Source organism: Malassezia sympodialis, genomic scaffold, assembly GCF_000349305.1.
Source record: "Malassezia sympodialis ATCC 42132 genomic scaffold, msy_sf_3, whole genome shotgun sequence".
NCBI classification, from domain to species: Eukaryota; Fungi; Basidiomycota; class Malasseziomycetes; order Malasseziales; family Malasseziaceae; genus Malassezia; species Malassezia sympodialis.
In genome coordinates this window covers 137,977-162,500 of record NW_017387801.1, presented here as the reverse complement: position 1 = coordinate 162,500, position 24,524 = coordinate 137,977, and the positions used below count along the sequence as shown (strand labels likewise).

Here is a 24,524-nt window from a genome sequence, read left to right as displayed (position 1 = left end):
GATATGACTGATCGTGGGCGCTGGTATCAAATTTTCGATTTTTGGTCCCGGAGTCAAGAGAGCTGGAGAATGCTCTTTCCTGGAATCAGCGTCCTGCGTAGCGCTAATCAGCCCATCACTCGGCGAGCCCCTGAAGACCCATATCCTGCTTTGGTCCTTCCTGGGAATCACGATATTGGATTGCCTCTTTCAAATACAGGTGCACCCATGTTGGAAAATAAAATGGCTGCTGAGTGGTTTCAGCAACGATACGCACCTCATGTCGACGATCAGTTCCAACTCACCGACGAGCACGGAGCACTGTCTTGGGATGCGCGCATTCCCTTATCTATTGGTGATTCAGGGAATGTAACACATGAGCTTGTTCTCGTGAATGGACCGGCCCTTGTTGGTATGGAAAATATCGATGCCGCACCTTTGAGGACCGAAGAAGCCTTGGACGAAGCCAAGTCCCGTGCTGCTTCGACATCCAAAATGATTGATTGGCTTGGTGACCATGCTAATCCTGATGGTGTGTTACCTTGACTGACGCAGTTCCTCGCATTCTTTTCACTCACATTCCACTTTCACGCAGAGACTTGGAACGGTCGTGTGACATACCATGGCGATCGGCCTCTCATGGAGTCTTTCGAGAGTCACATCGATCTCTCATCCCTGGCGGTGAAATTTTTCAGGGTGGTGATGCAGCTCATACATATCAAAACCTAGTGAGAGAGGATGTGTCAAACTATGTCCTAAGAAGCATCCAGCCAGCGGTGGTGTTTTCTGGTGACGACCATGATCACTGTGAAGTAATACACCGAAAATTTCGTCAAAACCAAATCTACAATGTGTATGGCTTCGATCCAGCTGATGTACCCGAGGTCACGGTCAAGTCCATGTCCATGACCGAGGGCGTTCGTCGTCCAGGATATGTGTGGCTGCAACTATCGTCAATCGATCATGGTATTGACTACAGGCCATGTTTACTCCCAAACCAAATATTTTTATGGACTGGCATATATTTGCCTCTCTTTGTTCTCTCGGTAGCCTTTTTGTTTATCAAGAACGGGCAATACCAACCGCTTGGCTCTCTTCTGCCCAGTCACTTTTCTTCCACACACCCTCGTCCCCGCGTATGGCGCCTTTGTGTACGTGGAAGTAACGTGGTGGGTTCTCTCCGACGTGTAGCTCACCAGGTGTCACTTATTGGATTTGCCCCTTTGCTCCTATGGTTACTTCTACAATCATGATGCCTCAAGAGCTGCACTAGGGACCAAACCTAATTCTTTCAATGTCTTTGAACATTCCGCGACTGTGTAAGTTTTACGGGGGAAAGTCGTAGAGAACTGCATCAGTGTATAGTAAGACATACTGTTAAAGGTGCTGCACCCGTTACTTTACCGTCTCGCATCATGGCCGTTTCCACATCACCTAAGGTGGCATCGACACTCATTGTTCCAATCCACACACCGCTTGGAGAACGCACGCGCAAGCGCGTTTCTGTAGCGGAACTGGTCTTAGAAGACAAATTTTGAGGGGGGTTCGTCGCAGGCTCACTGGGCTCAGCGCGCCCTTCCCGCTTGGCCTTCTCCATGGCGGCCTTTTCAGCACGGCGGCGCTTATCCTCTTCGATCTGCTGTCGTACTCGCTCTTTGGCTGCAATATCTTCCTGGCGTTCACGCCTCTTTTTCTCTGCCTCCTTAATGAACTCCTTGCGCTCAAGCTCTTCACGAACTTGTTTGGCTTCTTGCCCAGCCTTACGTCGAATAATTTCATTAGCGCGGCGCTCTTTAGCGTACTGTTCTTCTTGAGCAGCACGCTTCTGCGCAGCCTTGGCTCGGAGCTCATCAAGTTTGGCCTTCTTTTCCTCTTCGGTTAATGGCTTGATTTCCTCCGTGCTCTCACTGAAATCTTCATGTCCTGATTTGTCCGCGTGATACATTGCGATGTCCATGTCACGAAACACCTTACCACAAGTATTGCATTGAATTGATTTCGCGACGGTGTCCACCTGTGCTGCTGGCTCAGACGAGGGCGTCTTTTTCCAATCTGCAGGCATAGGCTCATCCTGATGAGCCTCCAAGTGATCCAAAGCTTGTTGAAGTCCACCTGATGTTTCCTGTAGTGCCCAGTCAACACGATCCACTTGGAATCCCATATCCAGCACTAAGGTTAGAGCATTGACTACGCACAAGTTGCTCTATCACTCATTGTGAGATTAAGTCGTGTGTACCCCACCGTGGAGGTGACCAATGTATTGCTACACGTGGCTAATTTAAGACGGCGGGATCGGTCCTTCGAATTTCAGTGCGACGCGGCGCTTCTTTTTCGGCTCGCTGTCTTTCGCCGCAGGGCTCGTTTCTGGTACAGGTCGAGATGGGGTCGAAAAGGAAGCATGAGATTGTATATCCCCTTTAGATGGTAGCGTCTCCTTTTCCTGGACCGGTATGGGCATCAAAGGCTCAACGGGCTGAATGATCCGACGTAGAGATGGCTGCTTATCGTAATCGTATGGTTGACCCAGCTCATGGTAGTCAAACACGGCCGTAGAGCAATATCCATCAGAAGATGACATCATTAAAAGCTGACCATCTGGCGACCAGGCCAAGTCCGTAAAGGAAGCATAGTGCAGGTTGCTAAAACAGCATATAGGGCCAGCCTGTTGGGTATCATAAACCCACACAGAATCTTGTGTGGCAACAGCATATACCATGCGATAGGGGAGATCAAAGATGCTTGCCTTGCCAGCACCCACTGGCGTTTCTCGTAGGTGGTACAAAATCGGGGAAAAACGGACAATCAATGTTACAGATTTATGCCCAGGAAGTACGGCGATAGGTGCATGAGAACGTCCAAAGCTAGCACGCCCATACAAGTAAACAGAGCCTGTAGAGACGTTAGATGATTTATTAATGTCATTGGAGAGCGGAGAGGAAGTTATATGCTGCCCCGTAGGTGTGACAAGCAGAGCCCCATCAGGTGAGAATGCCAAGCGACGGAAGAAGCTGCTGCATCGATCATCACCATACATTCTGTGCATGTACTCTCCAGACTCTGATTTTTGAGTTTCCTCCTGATTTTGTAATGCCGGTGATATGGTGGGTAGATTCGAGCACTTCAACTCTGAGGACGCTGCATCGTCCTGAGCAGAAGTGCCGCTCGACGGCTTCGTCACTTGACTGATTCTCATGTCCGTGCGCTGATGCTTGCTAGTAAGCATAAGGTCCACTTTATCATTGCTAGCATTCCGGCTTAAACGACTGATATGCACTGAGCGATCACTGCTTTGCGTAGCAAGAAAAAGATTCAATGGGTCCCAGGCAACTCCTTGGATATAATGTGAATGGTCCGATACTTCTCGTAGTACAGCTCCTGTAGACGTCTGGATTATACGCACTGCAAAGTCGGTACCGCCCACAGCTAGCATATTACCATCAGGACTCCATGCCATATCATAAAGCTCCTGTGTCGTGGCGCGCGTCATTAATCGCACGCGCCACGACTCTTTGTCGTATTGAGAGTCCGGCTCAGCTGAACTCAGACGACTTTCCCCGAAAGGCTGCTGTGTTTGGTTACTGCGCACCCAAAACAAAACAGCACCATCGTCTCCAGCCGACGCCAGGACCTCACCAGACGGCGAGAACCGCACGACATTGACGACTCCTGTGTGTCGGCTTAGTGTTGACATATATTCAGCACGGGGAGGATGAGGCGACGCACTTGAAGAAGCGGCCAGCGCGGCAGGAGAAGGAATATTAGGGTGAATCATCCACATGCGCACATTGTTGTCACCACCAGCTGTTGCTAGACGCCAACTCTGCCCACCAGCCAGCACGGGGGCTTGTTGTTCATTATGTTTACTTGCTTCACTATGCCCGGAGAGACTCTGTCCGGGAGGAAGTCCGGACGCTGAAGCGTTAGGATATTGCACTTGACACTTACCTTGTCCTAAATTATGATCCAAGACATTCGTAAGTCTCGAAGAGGTGATAGGTTGGAAGTCACAGGAATATATGGGAAGTGTATCATGCCACCGAATTTCAAAAGTGACACTGCGAACCATGATAAGCGCGGTAGCCGCCGCTGCCTTAGGATGGATCGTCGCGTCGCGTTGGTTGTGCGCCCCGTTATTCGGCCGATCTAGACCACGACGGTTACAGAGCTACCAGATGGCCAGCTACGCTCATGTGGAGGAAGGCCCTGCCCCGCAAGCGGCAGGGCCGTAGTCGTGACAGCAGTCTAAGAGTAATGGATAGCGGGAACTCGCTCAAGTTTTTTATCAATCATGCGAGTTCCAGTGATGAACTGATCAATTGTAAGAGATGAGCACGTAGAGTCATTGTCAGTCACTGTGCGCCATATGTAAGACAAATCCTTGGCTGGGAGGCCACTGCGATTCCAAACCAGTTTCACAGCACCAGCTCGAACAACGGGGTCTGGAGTTCGGTGGATACATAATTTTTGAAAAAGCGATTCGTATTTAGTAGATTCCGGTGCATGCTGTAGTCCAGGCTGTGGCACCTTCTCTAGTAGTACAGGCGCTGAGTTTTTAGCACTTCGAGCAGGAGGAAGAGGTGCAGAGCGACGTATGGTCGTGGCTTTCTTTCGGCAATCGATCGCAGGAGAGTTTTCAGGCACATCTGCCCCAGGATCGGGTGCTTCAAGTTTCTTTATAATAGGTCTTTTGGGCAGACTAGGTGTATTCGTCATTTGAACAGGCTTACTCGGGCTCTGAGTGGGAAATTCATCAACAGACTGTGGCTTTGTACTTAAATTAGGGCGCGGAGGTCGGGATGGGCGCATCTGTGACATACTTTTTGACTCCATGGTTTCAGGCTTGGGCGTACTAAATTTTGGGATATCCGAGAGGGGCATAGTTTCTGAACATTCTTTTGAACCTTCATGGCCACGGACTGAATCAGAATTTAGTATTAAATCATTCATAGGAATCATTGTATGGGTTGTGCTTGCTTCCGTTAGAGGGTCTACGGGCTTGACAGGACTTTCCGTAAAATTCGCAGGTATTTCACCATTACGGTCCAGTTCAGATAAGGAATGGGCATCATGAATATTTGTTGTAAATTGAACCTCGGTATTTGTTAAGCTTAGATTGGATTGTGGTTTGAAATACCTTGAGTTATCCGTATGTACATCACTCCCTATTGTCGGATCAGCTGAAGAACCAGGTTCGACTGCGGTTGACACCGTGTTATCACCACTGACCTTCTTTCTGTGCGTAAGATCTCCTTCTACGATGTCTCTTTGAGGGGCTTGTGTAGAAGCATTTTCGAACAGGGTACGCAGGTTCTTCACACTTACAGCCTGCTCAGTTGACATGGGTCATGTAATGTGGAGTCAAAGTTGCGTGTTGACCACCTTCGAACTACTTCGTTCAAATCCTAGCCATCCAACATGGTAAACCCATCCATCTGGTCTCAATGCTTCCCGTATGTATATTGATTTAATTTATCAGTCCGGAACCTGAATGGGGGATCGAAAATATGCCCGAGCTCACTGGAAAGGTACGAGAAATGTGCTCATTTAGGTGGCCCTTGTTACAGGAGGCAATTCGGGTGTTGGATTCGAGATTTTCAGAGCGCTTCTAATTAAAGGCGCTAAAGTTTATATTGCTTCGAGAAATGAAGCTCGGGCCCGAACGGCATTTTATAAGATTCAATGCGATCCTGAGGTGCATGGTGGCGAATATGAATTTCTTCATTTGGATCTCGGAAGTCTGCGTAGCATTCGGGAGTTTGCACGCGAATTCCAAAGTAAAGAGCAGCGTTTAGATTTACTTTTCAATAATGCTGGCATTCTGGAAGCTGCTGGTGGCACGTCAAAAGATGGCTATGAGATCCATCTCGGTGTGAATGCGCTGGGGCCATATTATCTGACAAAACTTCTTTTACCAACAATTCTTGCCTCGAAAAGACAAAACCCTGGACATCTTCCTCGTGTCTGTTTCTCGAGTAGCCTAAGTCACCATTACGCTACCAAAAAGGGATTTGATCCACGTAACCCCTCTGGTGAAAAGAGTAAGAGTATCTTCCCCAGCTTCATTCAGGCTTATTCGAACAGTAAAATGATGACCATTTTAACAATGCTCAAGTTTGATCGTTTGTATGGCAAGGATGTAATTTTCTCCGCAGTGAATCCCGGCCTTGTGAAAACCGACATTGCTCGCAGCATCACAAGGGTCTCTACTGTATTTGTTGGTCAGATTATTGGATCACATCTTCTTCAAGATGCCAGCAGAGGTGCCTTAACACATCTTTATGCAGCCACGGCCCCAGAAACAGGAAAGGACGGAGGTGGTTACTACGTCCCATGGGCGCGTCTAGGAGAGCCTGAACCAATCGTCTATGATAACTCAGTTCAAGATACTAGTATGTACTAAAATGCTAACGTATAGTGGCACAGTTTTTCGACGAGCTCATCGCATTACGTGTGTGAACGTTGAAGAGCGTGAGGCTGCACCGAGTCTGTTGTTATCTTGTAGCTCCCTTATTTGCACGTGCGTTGTCCTTGCAACTCGGCCCGTCCCTCCACAATCTGTCAAGAGCCAACATGTCCGGGGTAATTAGTGCTGTGTATCCGTGCGTTAAGTCGTTCTTATAATAGTCCTGCACCTCAGTGGACCGTGGAGAATATTCCTGATCAGAGTGGTAGGGTAAGTTGAATGAATTTATTCAGATTGCCATCGTTACTGGTGGTAATTCCGGTATTGGTTTTGAAACTGTGAAACACTTATTGGGTAAGAATGCCAAAGTATATCTATGTACAAGAAATTCCGACCGCGCCAAATCTGCAATTGACGAACTTAAGAAAATGAACCTCCCCGGAACAGTGGAGTTTCTTCCACTCGACTTGGCGAGTCTGAAGGCTATTAAATCATTTGCCGACAATTATCTCTCTAAAGAGAAGACACTGGATATGTTGTTCAACAATGCTGGTGTAATGAATCCTACTGTCGGTGCTGAAACACAGGATGGTTACGAGCTGCACGTTGGTACTAACAGCCTAGGGCATCACTATTTGACCGAACTTCTCTTGCCAGCCTTGCAGGCATCCGCCCGTGCGACACCTGATCGCCTTCCTCGTGTCTGTTTCACCTCCAGCTTGGTGCACCGTCAAGCTTCTAGCAATGGTTTTGATCCTGCCGATTACACGGGCCTAAAGGATCTGCCTTTCTATATGCCACCGGCCACGCGCGCTTACGGAACAAGCAAGGTACGCACTATCACTGACACAAGTTTTGCAACATTTTGAGTGCGTAGAAGAAGCTTATTCCAGGTGCCAAGTGGTACCAGCGCCATTTTGCAGACAAGGGCATTATTTTGTATGTCGCACGAAGCCTGACACAAGTTTTTCATGCCACCCTGGTGCACTTCGTACTGAACTTACGCGGGAATGGACCTCTGGCATTTTCAAAGCCATTATGCCAATTCTACACAGGGTTTTATTGTATCCACCAGAAATGGGTTGTATTACGCAGCTGTATCTGAACACGGCACCTGAGGCAGCTACCAAGGGCGGAGCATACTTTGTTCCTTGGGCTCGTGAATGCGAGCCGCTTTCTATTGCCAATGATTTATCTGTTCAAGACGCCTGTACGTGGTCTAAACTGACTCTAGTTGCCAAGTGGTGTGAGGAGCAAGTCGCAAAGCATGTCCGTGCATAACCTTATAGTCTTGAACCCGGTTGGACCACTAGTTGTTACATAATATTCGGTAGTGTGCCGGAATATATTTCCCACCTTGGCCCTGCAAGCCACCAACGCTCACGCTTGTGCGGTCGAATCTCTCGACCTCTATGGTTGGTCTTTTCAACTTCCTTCTATCTCAGAATAGTGATTCAGCCACCATTGTTCGACGCTTCTCAATTTTGAACGAACTTCTTGTCTCACACCTTGGTTCAGAGCCGGACTAATATCGACTATTCACCACTATTTTAGGCTTCGCAAATATGGCCATCTTTAATTCAAACGCACAACCTTCCCAGCCATCTTCACAGCCGGAAAATGAGACGTCCGAGACGTCGAAGCGTTTTGGAATCCGACCAGGTGTCTTATCTCTTGCTGGGTTGTCAAAAATTATCCCAGCACAACCCGTGACCCCATCACCAACAGCTTCCAAACAGCTTGTTATGCCTGCACCCACTCCTGACGTCGATCCATCCCGTCTGTCACAATTCTCTATGCGACTGAATGAGCTTGTAAACCGCGCTTTTGTAACTGCTAAGGATCATAATGTGTCAACTATGACTCACACGGGTACATCGCCCTTCACCGGCCAGTCTATTTCCGTGCCTCGCATTCAAAATATCATGTATGGCTCCAGCCACCTACCAAACCGCATGTGCGTGATCGAAATGACGCGAACTGTGGTGGACGAGCTTCACAATGCGGAGAGCGTCGACCCGTATCTTCTTCGCGCAGTCTCACGCACAGTTTTGAAGGCTGTATCACACTTCGTGTCACGTATCGAGTCGCAGCTTGTTTCTTGGAGAAACGATCCTAGTTCCATTCAAATTCCTCTCTCAGTGCGCGGCCTCCAAAATATTCCCGCGGCAATGGAATTCAACTTGGCACTTATTAGCCTGGAGTGGATTGTTGAAGAGAGTTTGGAGCGTTGTTTGGAAGGACTCCCTCCTTTGGCTCTATTGCATTCACCCAACCTGCTGGTTCCAACTTCTGCGGAGGGTCTCGCAAAACACCCTATGCCACCTTTCGTACACGACATTCTTTCTCCATTGAGGGAAAAAATGGAAGCAAGTATCATCCACGTCGTGCAACCCCTACTTGTGAATATCAAATCATCGCTGACTTCGTGCATCTTACGGGCTAACCTTCATCCATTCCAACCTCGTCACTCTCCACCTGTGCGCGAACTTGATGGAGATGGTCACGCACTAAAGGGGCCATGGTACAAAGACTTGGAAGAGCGTCTAGATGTGGTATACCGCCTTCTCATGCTGCGCATTGTGGATCGCTGTGGTCAGGATGGACAAGCGTGGTTTATCTCTGTTGCCATTCATGCAATTTGGAAAGGACTCGTATCAATTACCTCAAGGAGTGTTTTTGCCCCAGCTTCTGTGGTTAATGCTGAATTTATACACACATTTGGTCGCACATCTGGAAGTGCTCCTTCTAGTTCGATTCTTAATTCACTGTTGGTCAACGATCCTAATTCCCGCCGAGTGCCAACACCGACTCAGCTAGCACATGCCCTCCGGTCGGTCAGTCGAACCAACGTCAACCGCCATACTCGCATGCTAGCTGAGAACTCGACGGGTATTCAAACGCCAGTTGAGCTGGCAGGTGACTTGGACGCTTGGCGCGGTCAGGCCATGTTGCCAATGGGTCAAGAGGACTGCTACGTCATCAGTCCTCTGATTGTTGCTGAACAGCTACATGATTTGCAGGTATTCGAACGACTTATGCGGCAATTTTGTTCCGGCTTCCTGAATGCATCAAGCGAGCAGACGTCAAATGGAGCGGAAAATGGCGACGAGGATTTGGCGCAGGAGGCGTTAAGGGAGGCATTTACAGCGCTTGAAAGTACGATCATTGTCTTGAGAACTCTGTTGCAGTACCCAGATGCACTGCAGTACCTAGGCACTGGTGTTTTGGCAGAAACTGAAGGCGATGAAAAACCTTTTTCTCCGACAGCTATCCAAGCCTTCCGAGTAATTCCATCGTTACTGCTAATTCAGATTGCTTACTGCCGAATTCCTCCTGGCTGGCCCTCCAAGGATTTGTCTTATGCACCCGGACTTCAGCTGAACGATAAGCTACCTACACCACCAGAATTGTTTAATTATTCCTGGTCGGAGTATGAATCGGCGCTTCCCGGCTTTGCCTCAGGTGAAGCAGCAGCTCAGTCACTAGTGGTTCGTTACGGATCTTTGTTGAATGATATATTCCAGTGGATGAACCGATCTTTTGTGGACCTCGATGATGCACAAGCAGTTCCAGAATGCGATGATGGTGCATCGGAAGATTCGGCAGAAAATGTTCCACCGTCTATGATTCAGTCCATGCCAACACTGGAGACTAGAGAGTCTGATTTACAGCCTGACAATGGCCCTCCTGAATCTGCTCTTGCAAAAATGACTATCGATGATACCGCAACCAAGCGTCGATCACGATCTTCGCACCGTGTCGTATCTCCCCTGGGACCTCGTCTCTGGCGTCGAAACACGTCTCAAGGACCTCGGTTCCATCTTCCTCACGCGTTGCCGCCTCGAGTATCACGTACACATGCTACAGGCACAGGCTTGTCGCGTAGCCGTGCAAATTTGGGTGTTGCTTCGTCCTCTCTCCCTCGCAGTACGACACAAACTCTCGCTCATATGCAGCGAGACGCGCTGAATGTGTTTGAAAGTGTCCTGCGACACCTCGAATCCAACGAGTAGTTGGCGTACATTGGTAGGATTTAGTCATCTCCAAGTCTATAATTATGGCAGCGAGGCGTATCTTAGATTTATGCTACGTCGGGCAGCGGCGCTGAGTACGTGTTTACAAGAGGTAGCGGCACAACTGCGATTTTGCCATGGCAGAGCTACCACTGTTCGAGCCATACAATCAGCTGCAGTTGCTAGGCATGGCACCGGCCCGCGTTCATTCTCTCATGCTCATTTTGACGGAAAACATTCAAAAGATAACGAGTCTCCCATTGATGAGTCGAATACTAACACTACGGAACATGCCGTGATTTCTATGTTTGACTTATTTTCTATTGGCATTGGGCCATCATCGTCACATACAGTCGGTCCAATGCGTGCAGGCGCTATTTTTGTCCAAGATCTCCGAGAGGCAGGGCTCCTCAATTCGGTTAATAAGATCAAGTTGGCGCTGTATGGAAGTCTTGCTGCGACAGGCAAAGGCCACATGACGCCTCAGGCATTGCTTTTGGGGCTGGAAGGAGCAGATTGTGAAACAGTGGATACAGAGAGTGTCCCTGTTAGATACGAAGAGATAATCAAAACGAAGAGACTCACATTGGGCAAGGATTCTACAGAGCAGGGTCCTTCAAAAGAGATTTACTTTGACTTTGATAAAGACTTGGAGGTACGCCTACTGTACTAACCGTCTAGTGGAAATGGGGTCAAGTGCTGCCAATGCATTCGAATGGCATGCGTTTCAGCGTATTTAACGAGGACGGCGACCTTTTGGCAACAAACGAATTTTACAGTATCGGTGGTGGCTTTGTGTTGAATGGGACAATGGCTGTCGCCACGACCGCTGGTTTGCAGCCCAAACCTACCCCAATTCACTCATCGACTGACTCGGAGTTGGAGCGACCGATTACACTATCTCCTGAAGTGACAGATCACCACCCCATCGACGTTTTAGAGAATGTCTTTTACAAGTCTATTCGCCGTAATGATGCAGAGGGTGAGCGTCGAGACGGTGCGTCTTTGCAAGATGCCCACTCAACTGTACCGCTTCTTTCCCAGAATGGCCAACCTGAGCCTCTAGCTAAGGAGGAGTCTAAGCAGCCTCCATTCCCCTTCCGTAATATGTCACAACTACTTTCAATTTCGCGGAAGCACAATTTAACTATTGCTCAAATCGTTTACGAGAATGAACTCACTTGGTATACCCCTGAGGAAATTCATGATAAAATTATGAACATTTGGCAGGTGATGGATGAAGGCATTCGCGCGGGTGTTATGAGCGAACAGGAGGTTTTGCCCGGCTCTTTGCGCATGAAGAGACGAGCTCCCAAGCTTTATGCGCGTTTAATGCGCGGATTGTACATGGGTCCCCGTCGCCTAGGAAATATGAGCGGCCCTACGACCTCAGAGGCTACTGTGGATACCAAGAGCAAGCGCGTTCCACCAGGTGCAGAGGTGCCGGCTGTGGCATCCCGGGCTACTAAGCGGGTTCCTCGCATTCGCGGCTCCTTCCACCACGAGATTTTGCCTGTGCCCCCGCGTCGGACCAACTTTCCAGCAATGGACTGGCTTTCTTGTTGGGCTATTGCTACCAACGAGCAAGTGGCCGCAGGTGGGCGAATCGTCATAGCTCCCACGTTGGGTGCCGCTGGCATTATTCCAGCCGTGCTTCGCTACGTGGTGGAGTTTGTTGCGCTTACACCGGAGGATGAAGAGAATCTCATTAAAACATTCCTTTTAACAGCTGCTGCAATTGGTATGCTCTTCAAGCGAGGGGCTACCATCAGTGCTGCGGAGGGTGGCTGCATGGCGGAGGTGGGGACCAGCTGCTCGATGGCAGCGGGTGCTTTTGCGGCCTGCATGGGTGGCAGTCCTGAAGTAATTGAGCAGGCTGCTGAGACGGCCATCGAGCATAATCTAGGCCTAACGTGTGATCCAGTGGATGGACTTGTGCAAGCCCCGTGCATTGAGCGGAACGCGGTGGGATCTGTGAAGGCCGTTGTTAGTGCAAACCTCGCCCTTTCGTCTGATGGAGTACATTCTGTCACATTAGACGAAGCCATTCATGCAGCGCGCCTGACTGCTCGTGATATGCATACTAAATACAAGGAGACTTCCTTGAGTGGCCTGGCCACCACAGTCAAGATCCCTGTCGCAGTGCCGGACTGTTAGTCTTTAGTCATCATAGCTACGAGGGTGGTACAATGTTGAGACAAGATGAACTTCCCGTTTTGACACCCTACGCGTCCGCGGGAGCTGACCATATGTTTGGCGCAAGCTCAGGGAGTTTGTTTGGTTCGGCCCCATCATCGCAGCCGGTGCAACAGGGATCCTCTCTCTTTGGTGCCTCTTCTGCAGGTACCCAGACTACACAGCAGCAGCCAGCAGGCACAAGTCTCTTTGGCAACCAGGCCAATACCCAGAATAAACCGGCAGCTATGCCGTCAAGTGGTCTTTTTGGAGCTGGCACTAGTAATGCTTCTGGAAATATGTTTGGCACAGCGCCCAACAGTACGACGGGGGGATCCTTCTCCAATTCGTCTAACCAGGGTCAAAGTAGTGGCTTATTTGGACAGGCTACTGCCTCAGGCCAGAGTACTAGTGCTCCCTTAAGTGGTGCCGCATCCTTTGGACAGAATCAAGGTGCCACGAATCTATTTGGAAACAATCAAGCGAGCCAGTCCTCCGGACCTACAGGTGGCTTTTTTGGCTCGTCTCAGACACAAGGGACTTTAGGCGGCTCGTTTGGCTCAGCGCCTAGCCAAAAACAGGGTGGTGGATTGTTCGGAAATGCACAGACAAACACTGCGCAACCTGGTGGTCTTTTTGGTGCATCACAGACACAGGCTTCGACAGGTGGTCTATTTGGCGCAAAGCCGGCTTTGGCTGGATCAACTGCCACGAACCCACTGGGAACGTCTACGAATGTGCTGAATCCGACTCAGTCAACCCTACCAAATACAGCGGCTCCGCCTGTACAAGACAAGAAACTTGGCGCGCCGCTAAATGCGCAGCTGGAGCGCATTGCTATGAGTTGGGATACGTCCAACCTTGGTACATGCCAGTTCCAGTACTATCTGTATAACCGCGCACCTGATGCCGCTAGCCAGCAGCAACTATGCGTTCGACGCCCGGATGCAGTGGGGCCCATGCATGATGCTCTTTGGGCGAAAGCGTTACAGGAGAACCCTGAGCCTGATCGACTATACCCCGTTCTGGCGGTCGGCTTTGGTGACTTGCAGACTCGTGCAAATGCTCAGATGGCCGAAGCGACGCGACAGCGCAATAAGGTCGCGGAACTAACGAAGCAGCTTGCCACTTTGCAGCAGAAGCATGATCTTTCAAACGCAGTCCGTGCACAGACTGCAATGATGACACAAATGCGTATTCACCAGCGACTACTCTCTCTGGTGAAGGATAGCTCTCTTCTAATTCCAGCTCTGCGTGGGCAGAGCCTCACAGCCACAGAGGATATGGTCAAGGGGTTGCTGGAGAACTGCGAAGCCCAGCTAAATGGTGCTATGGGTGACTATGCGGATCCTGCGGCAGAACATGCGCATTTACGGGCACAGCTGAACAGTCTTTGGGCACAGCTGGGTGTGGTGCGTGCTCGGAGAGAGGCAATGCAGGCTCAAAATCCGGGGGGTGGCACAGAATGGGTTGTTGTCGACGAATCATCGTTTGATGAAATTGCACGCATCCTCAGCTCGTTGCAGCAGGGATTGGTGCATTTGATCAACACGCTTACTTCAGACAGTAAAGCATTGGACATTGTTTGCGACGGCCTCAAAGGTGTCCCGTTGGTCGGCGTCCGTCATCGCTAACTAGCATCTATGGGTCCCATTCCTCGATAGCCTCATAGTAAGTTTGGATGAGACGCTTTTGTGATGTCTCACCAGATTCAGCACTCGAGTCGCCAATAGCGCGAACGACCAAGTACTTGCGACCCGTGAGAACGTCCGGCGTTGTAGGCGGCGGGAATAGACCCTCGGTCACAGCCTTGTGGGCGTGTGCCTTGGATCCCACGACTGCACATCCTCTGTCGCTGTGAGACATGTATACGTACGCTTCGCGAGCGATCACAATACCGGCACACACATCCCATGCCCAGCATCCAATTTCCCAGTAGGCATCGAGACAGCCCATGGCCACATGGGCAAAATTAAGGGCAGCCGAGCCCATCGATCGCACGCCGAGTGCCATCTGTCCGTTCTCTACGCCACCTTCACGGTCTCCTACAAGGCGTTGGTAGGAGCGCGACTTTTTCTGCATGACCTCAACCGAGCGGTCAGAGCCCCACTCAAAGGCAATGAGAGCCTGTTTAAACGACGACAGTGGCTGAGGCTGTACAAGAGGAAGAGCACGGCGCTCTGGATTCAGAGGCGTCGTAACAAAGGCGCCGTGACCCTTTCGACCCGCGTACAGGTGTCCGAGGAATGGCGCATAAATAACACCAATCGTCGGTTCACTCCTGTAGACGAATCCGATTGAAATGCATACAAAGGGAAACCCCTTAACAAAGTTGGTCGTGCCATCAATGGGGTCGATGATCCACGTAGGCGCATCTGTGACTTCCGGTTGCTCCCCAGCCGCCCAGCTCTCTTCGCCGATGAATTTGTGATCTGGGTACTTGGCCTGAATAGCGCTGCAAACGAGCTTCTCAGTGCTTTGGTCCGTCTCAGTGACCAAATCTGCCGTATTCTTCTTTTCATCGAAGCCAGCTGCATTCTCGAAGCGTTTTTCGGAGCCTCTAAGAATGGCCTCACCAGCCTGCTTCGAGAGCTCAATAGCAAAATCCAGAACCTCCTGCAAATCCAACGACATGGTTGCCGGCGACGGACCGTGGTCCGTCCTACTCAACCGCGCACGGCCCGCACGTGGCGCCCCTTATATGTGAATGTGGAGGTGTACCTCTCACTGGCCGTGATGCACCGCGGAACGCCGCGCGTGGGTGAGCGAGCCGAATGGGCACCACTCCGCGCGGCGGAATTATTTTCAAGCACGCCTCGGGCTGAGGAAAGGTTCCTGACACCATTGTCACAGCTTCCTGCGCCAGCATGGGATCTAGACGAGCCACCGTCCCCTGAGCCTGTCGCCGTAGCATGGGAGGCCGACGACGGTGATGTGGCCCTTGAAGTCGCCCCTAAGGACGCAGAGGTAGAGCCGATCGTCAGGAAGCCACTCAGGCATCTGTGTGGCCTTGATGCGCTGGACCAGTACGTGGGCCAATGGCATTCAGGTGGGGCTTTCGCAAGACCCGACGCACGGCATGAACAGCGTGAGCCCCAGAGGGGTTTTCCTGTGGGCTCCGGTATTGAAATTGTTGGGCCGCCTGGCTCAGGAAAGACAAGGTGGTGCATGCAGATGGCAATTGCAGAGCGTCGGAGCCATATATTTCATACTATTCACGAATACATGGCAGAGGTGGGACCTGCGGTCGAGACGGAGCGATGGGAGGACATGCTTGGGACCTTTTGCAGTCTCTTACAGGAGGAAATTGAGCCATGGTGCGCGCATGTTGTACTCGTTGACACGGAAGGCAGCATGCAGTCCAGCATCCTAGCGCAAATGTCTCAACATGCGATGACGTCCGAGGACCTTGACGAGCTGTATACGCTTGCCACAACCGCTGGCCTCGAGTCTGCCAAGTCGGAATTTTCAGCGGCGGCTGCGATTCCCGCTTTGCAGGAGTCCGTGTTGCGAGGAATTCACATCGTCCGCCCGACTTCTCTTGGGGAGCTGGTTGGATACCTGGGCACCGCAGCGAGCTCCGTCCTTAAAATACCTGGCTTGCCGCCACGAACATCACTGCTTATTGTGGACTCTCTGTCTTTTTTTACGTACCCTTATTCGCTTCCACCTCAAGCTACGAGAAAGCAGCGACAGGCACGCACTGAAATCATTGAGTACATGGTTCGGTCATTGACCACACTGCGGGACAGCCAGCTTCCTGAACAGGAGCGGCTAACGATCATCGTCACGATGCAAATGTCTACTGCATTTGGTGGACTAGGGGGTCCGGAGGCTAGCAGTGAGCAGCGTCTCGTTCCATCGCTCATGAGCTCTCGAACGACGGCCGAGTGGGGCCCAAGCGTGCTTGGGCGCAGTGCATGGCGCTTTCTCCTTACCTACGATGACGTGCGAACACAACGGTACGCAGAGTACACTAAAACAGTTCTCTTCATGTCACGAGCATGCCAGACCCGGGAACGCTGCCACCGGGCACGGTTCTGAACCCAGCGCCGACGGTGCCCTTTCAGATGCATGTGTGTATGACGGTATTAATTCAGACACACGGCCTGTACGGTCTATGACAACAGAAATTTATTTTTTCTCTGATGTATCGATAACTGCGTGTTAGGAAGAAAGCGCACTTATAGTAACGGGACCTTTTATTAGCCTGTATTCTACGCACCGTCATTCACGAGAGAGACATCCATCATAGCGCCGAACTGTCCATCTGACATCATGAGCTTCCACAGCGTACCCTTAATCTTATCGGCCACATATACATCGCGCAGCTTGGCCAAAAAATCATTATAGCAAGACTGTGCCTTGTCGCCGCCCATCGCCAAATGAAAATCGGGTTTGGTCCCTTTCATCTTGGCGTATAGTGTGAATTGTGATACTGATGTGATTGACGCAAACATACCACAAAGAATTTCGGCACCCAGCTCTGTGACACTAGTGCGCCAAGAGCGTGACTCCTGAGGAGCAATGACGCAATCCCCCCCGATCGTAGCACCTTCTGGCCACAGTTTCGTGGTGAGTATACGCTTCACGATCGTGTCGACCTGCTCGGGGGCATCTTCATGCGTGATACCCACGAGAGCCAAAATCCCTGGGCCGATGCTAGACACGAGCTTTCCATCCACTAAAGTCAGCGCTCCCACACGCACCGTGCACCGATGCCTGCTTCACACGCTGCAGCACAGCACGCATGGTCTAAAAGCAACGCGTAGCTTAGTCAGCTCCGACCCACCATGTCGGCTCGGCAGGAGCTGCCGTCGACGCTGCTGCGTCTGTGCGTAATCTGCGCTACGTCGCTGCAGTCGATGAGTTCTGGGGCTGTACCCGACCATGTGGTGGATGCACAGCTAGCTCAGCAGGATGGACAGGCCCTCGCCAAGCAAATTTTCAGTGATCTATCGCAACTCATTCAACAGATCCGCAAAGAGGTTACCGCGCTCTCGCTCGCCATGCGTCCGTCGGCTCAAGCGCGGCCGGATGCTGGACCACTCGATGGTGTAGATGACGCTAGTATCAAGTCGGCAACACAGCTGCTTCAGTCGCTTGCAAGCGATGTCGTACCGAAGCTAGCATTCCTAGCCAATCTCGCCACCAAGCACCAGGCCGTGTACAGTCTAAGCGACGCGGCGGCTCACGATGCCACTATTCAGCTGGCCAAGGACATGGGTGCCCAAGTTATGTTTGGCGAGAACGCGCGCGGCCCCAAGGTGTTGTCGGCGTCTGTCGGCACCCGATTCGCGCGTGCGGTGCACAAGCTCGTAACCGAGCTCGTGGAGAACGTGGCAGAACTGTGCCAGAGCTTCATGGATGAGCGTACACGCTCTGTTCTGGCCATGGCACAAAAGAAACGCGAAGGCGCGAACGCTCAGCCTGTGGCTATGCCGCCGTGTTCGCGTGAGGCATCGCTCAGCTTGACCAAGAAGCTGTGGAGTCTGTGTGATGCAGCGCAGGGCGGCAGCACACACACACCTGGCTACATTGTGCGCCTCCCCCGCAGCAACTTAGAGGCAATGGCTATGGTGTGGCGCCAAAACGAGTTGGTCATGCGCGACGGCCTTGACGAGCTGCAGGAGGCAATAGAGCACGAGGCCGAAGAGACACCCATGGATGCCAGCAGCCAGGAAAGTGACCCTCTTGAGTCAGCCTGGGATCAAAGCCCGGTCTTGACTTCGGAGCAGAAAGAGACAGCTAGACAGGTCCATACGCTCCTCCAACAGGGGCTGGCGATCCTGCCTATGTTCGGCAAGTCTCTAGACAAGCGAGCTTGTGACGGGGACGCTTGCGCAGACGCAGTCGAAGTTATGGCCGCCGCACAAGATGAGGTGATCGCTTCCGTCTTGTATGGTGGAGACGAGGCATCGATGCCCCTTGCTGAGGCCCTGGAAGAGTACCTCGTGGCGTGCCGGCAGCTGCGCGATACTGTCAATGCAAGTGGCGGCCTGGATGCGCTCGAGCAAACTTTTCATGCATTGAATCTATAGTACATCAGGCCCTGCGCACAATACCCAAAGCATTGGGACCTCGGCGACGCTTGGTGGATGGACGTGGCGCAGACGTCGGTGGAATCGACTGAAGTTGCTGGCGCGTGGCATCACTCAGCAGGCTGGCAGCGGGCGGCGGTTCGTCTGGTGATTCCTTCTCTGTGGGCTCGGATCCCGCTGGTTCGACGCTGGCATCATCGGTGGCAGGAGCAGCAGGCGTCTTGGGAAAGTACTTGCGCACTAATGCCTCGTCCTCTTCATGTGTCGCGTCGGCTGCGTCCACCGTCGCTTCAATCGGGCGCTTGTTCTGCGCAACAGCATCAAGAACCGCGCTGGTATCCACGCGCTCGAAGCGCGCATTGCGCGTGCGGATGTCCTGCAGCGCATCCATGACCTCCATTTCGCGCTGGGCTTCCTCCATGCGCTTCTCGAGGGCCTTCATAGGATCGACATCTTCCTCCTCCTCGCCCTCGTCTCCGTTCTCAGAATCAGAGGATGGGGCTTTGTCTTCGTCCTTTTCACGCCACGGCTCAAAGTTGCGTTGCGCACCATGCTCGGCAGCGTAGTCCGAGTTCTTCGGGTCCGTTTTAAAAGTAATTTCCGAGCTACACTGTGAGCACTTGATGTAGAATCGGAAGATTGGAATACCGTAGTAGTCATCGTTGTTCACCGTCTCCTTGCGGGCATTAAACTTTTTCCCACGGTAAATGTACTCGCCACATGTATTGCATCGCATACTGAACGGCGCCATCAGACGCACAGTCTTTTGCTTGCCTCCTCCTGTACGGCCCCGCCGGACAGCAGAAGGATCAAAGTCCGGCGGATAGTATTTCTGCAGGACCTTGCGCTCCGACATGCTGGAGAGCGAAGCGAAGCGACGGGGGCCTCGCCAGGCCTGCACCTCCACCCAACATGGCTGGGCTGGGCGAGACGTGCGTACGGGCGACTGACGCAGGTGGGAGACGCAGCCACTGAGCTCCAAGGCCTTAACGGGTGTGGTATTGGCCCTGTCAGCTCTTTTGTGCATGCGCATGGTGTACCGCACAGTGCGCAGTACTGTGTCCTTGCTGTTCTGGCTCATCCGCTGGGGCGTTGTGTTGTATATAGTGTTGTGGGCATGGCTCTGGTACAGCACCAAAGACGAGCCAGGCACCCTGCAACACGCGCTTGCGACACTGCAAAACTCCATGCATGGTATGTACGGCTTTACTCAAACAGGCCTCGTCGCACTCGGATGGAAGTTGGCACAGCAGGGGCAGCAGCAGCCAGGTTTGTGGGCCTCGGTGTTGCAAGGCTTGCAGCAAACGACGCAGCAGGGCAGCAATACCAGGCGCCGCTCCTCGAAGATCCATCGGCGACCCAAAAATGATCCTGACGCATCCCTTGCTGACCTTGTTGATGCACTCGGCTGGCGCGACGTATGGGACTCTATTGTGGATCCAGCGCCTCGAAAGAAAACATGGCGAAAGCCGTCTACAGGTACGCGCCCAAAGCGTGCTTTCTCATAGTATTAGGCAGCGACGGCGGCCGTGCGCTGTGCAGCAGGCCGCGTGGGCACGAGCCATGTTTCGACATTGTATGCGATCGCGCCATCCGTACACGGAGCGTCGCTATCGAGGAACGCCCAATGTGTCCCCTGCTGAGCACGCGCCAGCATCCATTCGCTGTACAGGGATGCATGTGCACGCGATACAGGGTCCCATGCTGATGACTCAAGGCGCGCAGCCGTGACGAGCGTGATGGTAACAGGCGGCGCGCCCGCTGGGCGTTCGAGCTGTGCAAGTGCCGCCCGCCAGTGACGCACCGCGCCGACCCAGTGGAGCTCATCGTGTCCCACGAGCAGCAGCTGCTCAAGCGACGACGCCCCATCTAGCAGTATCTGGAGAGCGTCATGCGCGTTGCGGTGGCCTGCCGCATCGACGACATGGGGCGTGATGAGCGCCAAATGGCTGAGCGCAGGGAGCGAAGCCAGACTCGCGGCTGTGCGTGGTGTCATGCGGAAGCGCGGACCGTGTAGCTGTAGATGCGTGAGACGCCGCCACGGTGCCGCCGCCAAGCCGGGTATAGAGCTGAACCACAGGGTATCGTTGGTATCGCCTGCCCAAGGACTCTGGAGGCACACGACCTCCTGCAGGGCTGCACGTACGCCGTCGACAGAAAGGACATTGCCACGCTGGAGAGCAAGGGCTTTGGGCTCGGCATGTAGGCACAGCGACGACAAGTGTGTGCAGATATGCAAGATGGTGCGCAAGGGCTCGTAGATGGCGGCGGTAAACCGGCGCGTATGGACGGCCGGATCAAAGAGGGCCCGTGCGTGCCGGGCGGGCGCGACTGTAACATGGCGAGTACATCGCGCGGCTAGTTCACGGAGACCCCATCGATTTTCGGAGAGCACGTATGCAAACTGGTGCACATGCTTTTCGCCGCGCAACACGACACGTGGTAGCAGTACGACAGTGAACAAGGCGCGGCACCACGCACGACACGTGCGAGCGAGGCGGTACGCCACAGTCCGCTCGTGCTCGTTGTCAGACCATGCAGCAATGATAGCAATTTGCACAGTGATATCGAGTGGTAGCGTGCCTGTGCGTGCTGGCCCGTGGCCCATGGACGCCCAGCACCACACGCGCCGTCCGTGCGGGGCAAGCTGACACGGACAGGGCCAGGCTGCCACGCGGCGCCACGTGACACTAGACCAGGGCGACGCCCAGCGCTGCTGGGCGGTGCGTTGTTGGACGTGGGCTGTCATGACTATGAACACATCGGCCTCGGGGCGGCGACCTTCTTCGCAGGCGGGAGGCAATGTTCGAGCTACGAGTGGAACGTCTGGGCGCAGTAGTGGCCAGAGCAGTGGCCATGGTGGCCACCGCGGCCCGCATGCCTGGGGTCGCGGTGGTAGCGCGCGACATGCGTCTGGAGGGGGTCATGCAAAGTGGCACCGTCCATCGCATGCAGCCGCGGAGAACGCCTCGGCAGATCGCTACGTGGCACTCTTGAGCACGCTCGTGGGCCAGATGGTTGTTGTGAGTAAGCAGGACGGAACACGGTACGTTGGCGTGCTGTCGACCGGCGCGCTGTCGAACGCCAGCGAGGCGGGTATTGTGCTAGCATCGGCACAAGTCTTGGAGACGACGGAAAAGAGCGTCCGTGCAGGCGAGGTGCTACCAACCCTGACAATCGCGCTCAGAGATGTCGTCGAAGTCGATGCGTCAGGTGCGCGCGTTAGCAGTGCGCAGGAGCTGCAGGCGCAGCAGCAGCGGCGCGGTTCTGGATTCCGTACGGATACGGAGATCAGTGGTCAGCCCGGTACGTGTGGCGACGGACGCACACTGCAGCGCTGGGACGACTCGTCGGCGGGCGCTGCTCCGGCGCCGGCATCGCTAGAGCAGTCGACGCGTGCGGGACCCTGGGACCAGTTTGCTGAGAATGAGGCACGCTTTGGTGTCACATCGAACTACGAGGAGACCATGTACACGACCAAGCTAGACAAGTCTGGTAAAGACTTCAAGGCACGGGAGAAAGAGGCTGAGCGCCTCGCCAAGGAGATTCTCGAGGGCTCAACGTCCAATGTGCATGTGGCCGAAGAGCGAAACCAGGTGCCCGCCCAGGAGGCGAATGAGGAGGACCGGTACGGCGCGGTGGTGCGCGAGACGCCTGCTCCCGCGCCCGCGCCCGCAACCGCACCCGCGCCCGCACCCGCGCCCGCGCCCGCACCCGCGCCCACGACGACGGGCTCTGGCAAGGCGCTCACCGCTGATTTTAGGCAGTTTGTGAGTGCCGAGCGGGAACGTCTCGTCGTGCGCAAGGCCGAGTTGGCGCAGAAGGAAAAGCAGAGTCGCCTAGCGGACCTCAAGGTGTGGGCGCAATCGTTCCAGCTCAAGACGCCCATGCCCGAAGACATGGCAATGGCCATGAAGAAGCGCGTCGATGCGACGCACACAAAGTCGACAAGCACCGTGAGCTCGCCTGCAACGGGACCCGCGCCACCGGTCGACCAAGCGCGTGCGAAGCTGGCAGCCATGACAATCCCTGCGATCCCTCCGTTCAAAAAAGCCGAGGAGAAGAAGGCGCCGACGAAGCTGAATGCCAAGGCATCAGCCTTCAACCCGGCTGCGGCGTCGTTCACGCCAGGCGCGCGTGTGAGCGTGCCAAGTGTGCCGTTCTTTGGCACACGTGAGCTTAGGAACCGACCCAATACGGCCCCTCTGCGCATTGGCGACGAATTCCGCGCGCCAAAGAACAAAAAGCTGGGTGAGGCGTCCAAGACGTCCGTGTGGTGGTCGTACACGGGCCGTCCGTTCCGCCAGCAGGTTGCGATGAGCACATATGGGGGCAAGCCGCCATTTGTTGGCGAGGCGCCGATGCCCATGGGCGCCGCGCCGCAGCTCGTGCCAGTGGCAGCGGCACCAGCGTACGCGTCGGGCCTAGCATCGCCGGTACCGCCAGGGGGCATGCACGCGGCAGGCTCACCGCCCATCGCTGCTGCGCCGGCTGGTGCGGCGCGTGGCAAGTCACCGCGCCCATCGCCACAGCAAGCCATGATGATGCCGCCTGGCGCTCCGCCGCCTGGCACGCCGGGGAGCCCGCACCCCGTCGCACAACCACCGTACGCGTTCGTGTACCCGATGGCGCAGTACCCATTTCCTGCACAGCAGCCGTACATGTCGCCGTCCGAGGCGCCAGGTGCGCCCCCTATGATATACCGTCCGCCGCCGCCGGGCTTTGCTGCGCCGTTCGCACCCATACCGGCCGGTGCGCCTGGCGCAATGCCGCCTCATGGTGCCTACGGAGGCCGGCCGTCGAGTCCGCCTAAGCGCGCGCACACGCGGGGTCCCAAAGCACCTCACCACCGCTCGTTCAAATCAAGCGGTGGCGCCGAGGGCGAAGGCCCGAAAAGGACCGGCACGTCGTAGACCTACGTAGCTGCGACACGTGCAAGGCACCACTGCTGTATATGATGCCACACGGCCTGCAGGACGGGCGCGGCAGACTGCGCGTGACGCGTCGAGGCAGGGTCCGTGTTGACCTGGGCCTCACAAGCCGCGCGCCATTCGGGCGGCATAGGGCCGAGGACATACTCGCTGACTCGCCCGTCCGCGGGGCGTCCGATGCCGATGCGCACACGTGCAATGTCGGGCTCTTGGCGCACGGTGCCGTGGCAGCGAAGTACGTCTTGCACGCTGCGCACACCATTGTGGCCAGCTGCACTGCCGCCAGCCTTGAACGCCACTTGCCCAAAAGTACGCTGGAGTTCGTCGTGCACAAGGAGGGTATCAGTGATCCCGAGCTCCGGAAGTTGCGCAAGCACTGCACGCACGCCCAGGCCGTTGACATTCATCAGGAGGCGGGGGATGTAGAGGACCAGATGCATGTGCACATACGGGCACGCGTCCACGCGGAAGCCGGGCGCGCGGCGCGCAGATGCGCCCTTCGGTGGCAGTGAGTCGAGCAGAACGCATGCATGTGCAAGCCATCCTTGAGCCTTTCGGCTGAGCGTAAAAGGCTCGATGGGCGTGGGCGGTGGCAGCGTGTAGCGCGGGGCTTCAGGTGGCAAGCGCGTGACCGTCCGCGCTAGGTGGGCGCGCACGCGCGAGTCGTGGGCTTGCACGCACTCTAGAAGGGGAGGCAGTACATACTGACCGATCGAATGTCGCGTGGTAGGGTGTGTATAGTTGCCAAGACCTACAATGAGCGCCGTGCGCTGCACGACGTGCCGGTCGGCCATGGGCCGTGCGGCAGCCAGCCAGCCGTGGCGGCCGATCGTCCTGCTGACTAAGAGCCCGAGCCGGCCGGGGGTCTTCGCAGGCGGCAGTGCTAGCGACCACCTCGATGGTAGGAGCGCGAGTCTCGGCGCTGCGGGGCGCGCAAGCGTGCATGCGTATATGTGGTGCGCGGCGACTTGCCTCGTCG

General features: G+C 54.1%; 11 protein-coding genes and 2 pseudogenes across 13 annotated transcripts; 7 read left to right on the top strand and 6 right to left on the bottom strand.

Moving 5' to 3' along the window:
• Positions 1-3: 3 nt before the first annotated feature.
• On the top strand, positions 4-1,232 carry MSY001_0667 (uncharacterized protein; the record flags this gene model as incomplete). The annotated part of the gene is made up of 2 exons (XM_018885741.1): positions 4-511; positions 625-1,232. The coding sequence occupies 2 exons, from the start codon at positions 4-6 to the stop codon at positions 1,230-1,232; spliced, it is 1,116 nt and encodes a 371-aa protein (XP_018739284.1).
• A 73-nt stretch (positions 1,233-1,305) lies between these two features.
• On the bottom strand, positions 1,306-2,140 carry MSY001_0666 (uncharacterized protein; the record flags this gene model as incomplete). The annotated part of the gene is made up of 2 exons (XM_018885740.1): positions 1,306-1,353; positions 1,379-2,140. The coding sequence occupies 2 exons, from the start codon at positions 2,138-2,140 to the stop codon at positions 1,306-1,308; spliced, it is 810 nt and encodes a 269-aa protein (XP_018739283.1).
• A 4,409-nt stretch (positions 2,141-6,549) lies between these two features.
• Positions 6,550-7,380, top strand: MSY001_0665 (uncharacterized protein; the record flags this gene model as incomplete). Its single annotated transcript, XM_018885739.1, has 4 exons — positions 6,550-6,578; positions 6,604-6,652; positions 6,676-7,212; positions 7,348-7,380. The coding sequence occupies 4 exons, from the start codon at positions 6,550-6,552 to the stop codon at positions 7,378-7,380; spliced, it is 648 nt and encodes a 215-aa protein (XP_018739282.1).
• Positions 7,381-9,252: 1,872 nt separating this feature from the next.
• On the top strand, positions 9,253-10,398 carry MSY001_0664 (uncharacterized protein; the record flags this gene model as incomplete). The annotated part of the gene is made up of 1 exon (XM_018885737.1): positions 9,253-10,398. The coding sequence occupies one exon, from the start codon at positions 9,253-9,255 to the stop codon at positions 10,396-10,398; it is 1,146 nt and encodes a 381-aa protein (XP_018739281.1).
• A 187-nt stretch (positions 10,399-10,585) lies between these two features.
• On the top strand, positions 10,586-12,555 carry MSY001_0663 (annotated as a pseudogene). Its single transcript has 2 exons — positions 10,586-11,053; positions 11,080-12,555. Coding segments are annotated over exons 1-2 (1,944 nt in total).
• A 1,659-nt stretch (positions 12,556-14,214) lies between these two features.
• MSY001_0662 (uncharacterized protein) lies at positions 14,215-15,207 on the bottom strand (the record flags this gene model as incomplete). Its single annotated transcript, XM_018885736.1, has 1 exon — positions 14,215-15,207. One exon carries the CDS (start codon positions 15,205-15,207, stop codon positions 14,215-14,217), a length of 993 nt encoding a protein of 330 aa, XP_018739280.1.
• A 102-nt stretch (positions 15,208-15,309) lies between these two features.
• MSY001_0661 (uncharacterized protein) lies at positions 15,310-16,876 on the top strand (the record flags this gene model as incomplete). Its single annotated transcript, XM_018885735.1, has 5 exons — positions 15,310-15,599; positions 15,927-16,079; positions 16,326-16,535; positions 16,624-16,649; positions 16,866-16,876. 5 exons carry the CDS (start codon positions 15,310-15,312, stop codon positions 16,874-16,876), a joined length of 690 nt encoding a protein of 229 aa, XP_018739279.1.
• Positions 16,791-17,325, bottom strand: MSY001_0660 (uncharacterized protein; the record flags this gene model as incomplete). The annotated part of the gene is made up of 2 exons (XM_018885734.1): positions 16,791-17,257; positions 17,283-17,325. 2 exons carry the CDS (start codon positions 17,323-17,325, stop codon positions 16,791-16,793), a joined length of 510 nt encoding a protein of 169 aa, XP_018739278.1.
• A 41-nt stretch (positions 17,326-17,366) lies between these two features.
• MSY001_0659 (uncharacterized protein) lies at positions 17,367-18,614 on the top strand (the record flags this gene model as incomplete). The annotated part of the gene is made up of 1 exon (XM_018885733.1): positions 17,367-18,614. One exon carries the CDS (start codon positions 17,367-17,369, stop codon positions 18,612-18,614), a length of 1,248 nt encoding a protein of 415 aa, XP_018739277.1.
• Positions 18,615-18,618: 4 nt separating this feature from the next.
• MSY001_0658 (uncharacterized protein) lies at positions 18,619-19,470 on the bottom strand (the record flags this gene model as incomplete). The annotated part of the gene is made up of 1 exon (XM_018885732.1): positions 18,619-19,470. One exon carries the CDS (start codon positions 19,468-19,470, stop codon positions 18,619-18,621), a length of 852 nt encoding a protein of 283 aa, XP_018739276.1.
• Positions 19,471-20,124: 654 nt separating this feature from the next.
• On the bottom strand, positions 20,125-21,222 carry MSY001_0657 (uncharacterized protein; the record flags this gene model as incomplete). The annotated part of the gene is made up of 1 exon (XM_018885731.1): positions 20,125-21,222. The coding sequence occupies one exon, from the start codon at positions 21,220-21,222 to the stop codon at positions 20,125-20,127; it is 1,098 nt and encodes a 365-aa protein (XP_018739275.1).
• Positions 21,223-21,628: 406 nt separating this feature from the next.
• Positions 21,629-23,042, top strand: MSY001_0656 (annotated as a pseudogene). Its single transcript is given in 2 exon segments — positions 21,629-23,002; positions 23,010-23,042. Coding segments are annotated over 2 exon segments (1,407 nt in total).
• Positions 23,043-23,529: 487 nt separating this feature from the next.
• On the bottom strand, positions 23,530-24,339 carry MSY001_0655 (uncharacterized protein; the record flags this gene model as incomplete). Its single annotated transcript, XM_018885730.1, has 1 exon — positions 23,530-24,339. One exon carries the CDS (start codon positions 24,337-24,339, stop codon positions 23,530-23,532), a length of 810 nt encoding a protein of 269 aa, XP_018739274.1.
• Between the last annotated feature and the right edge of the window lie 185 nt (positions 24,340-24,524).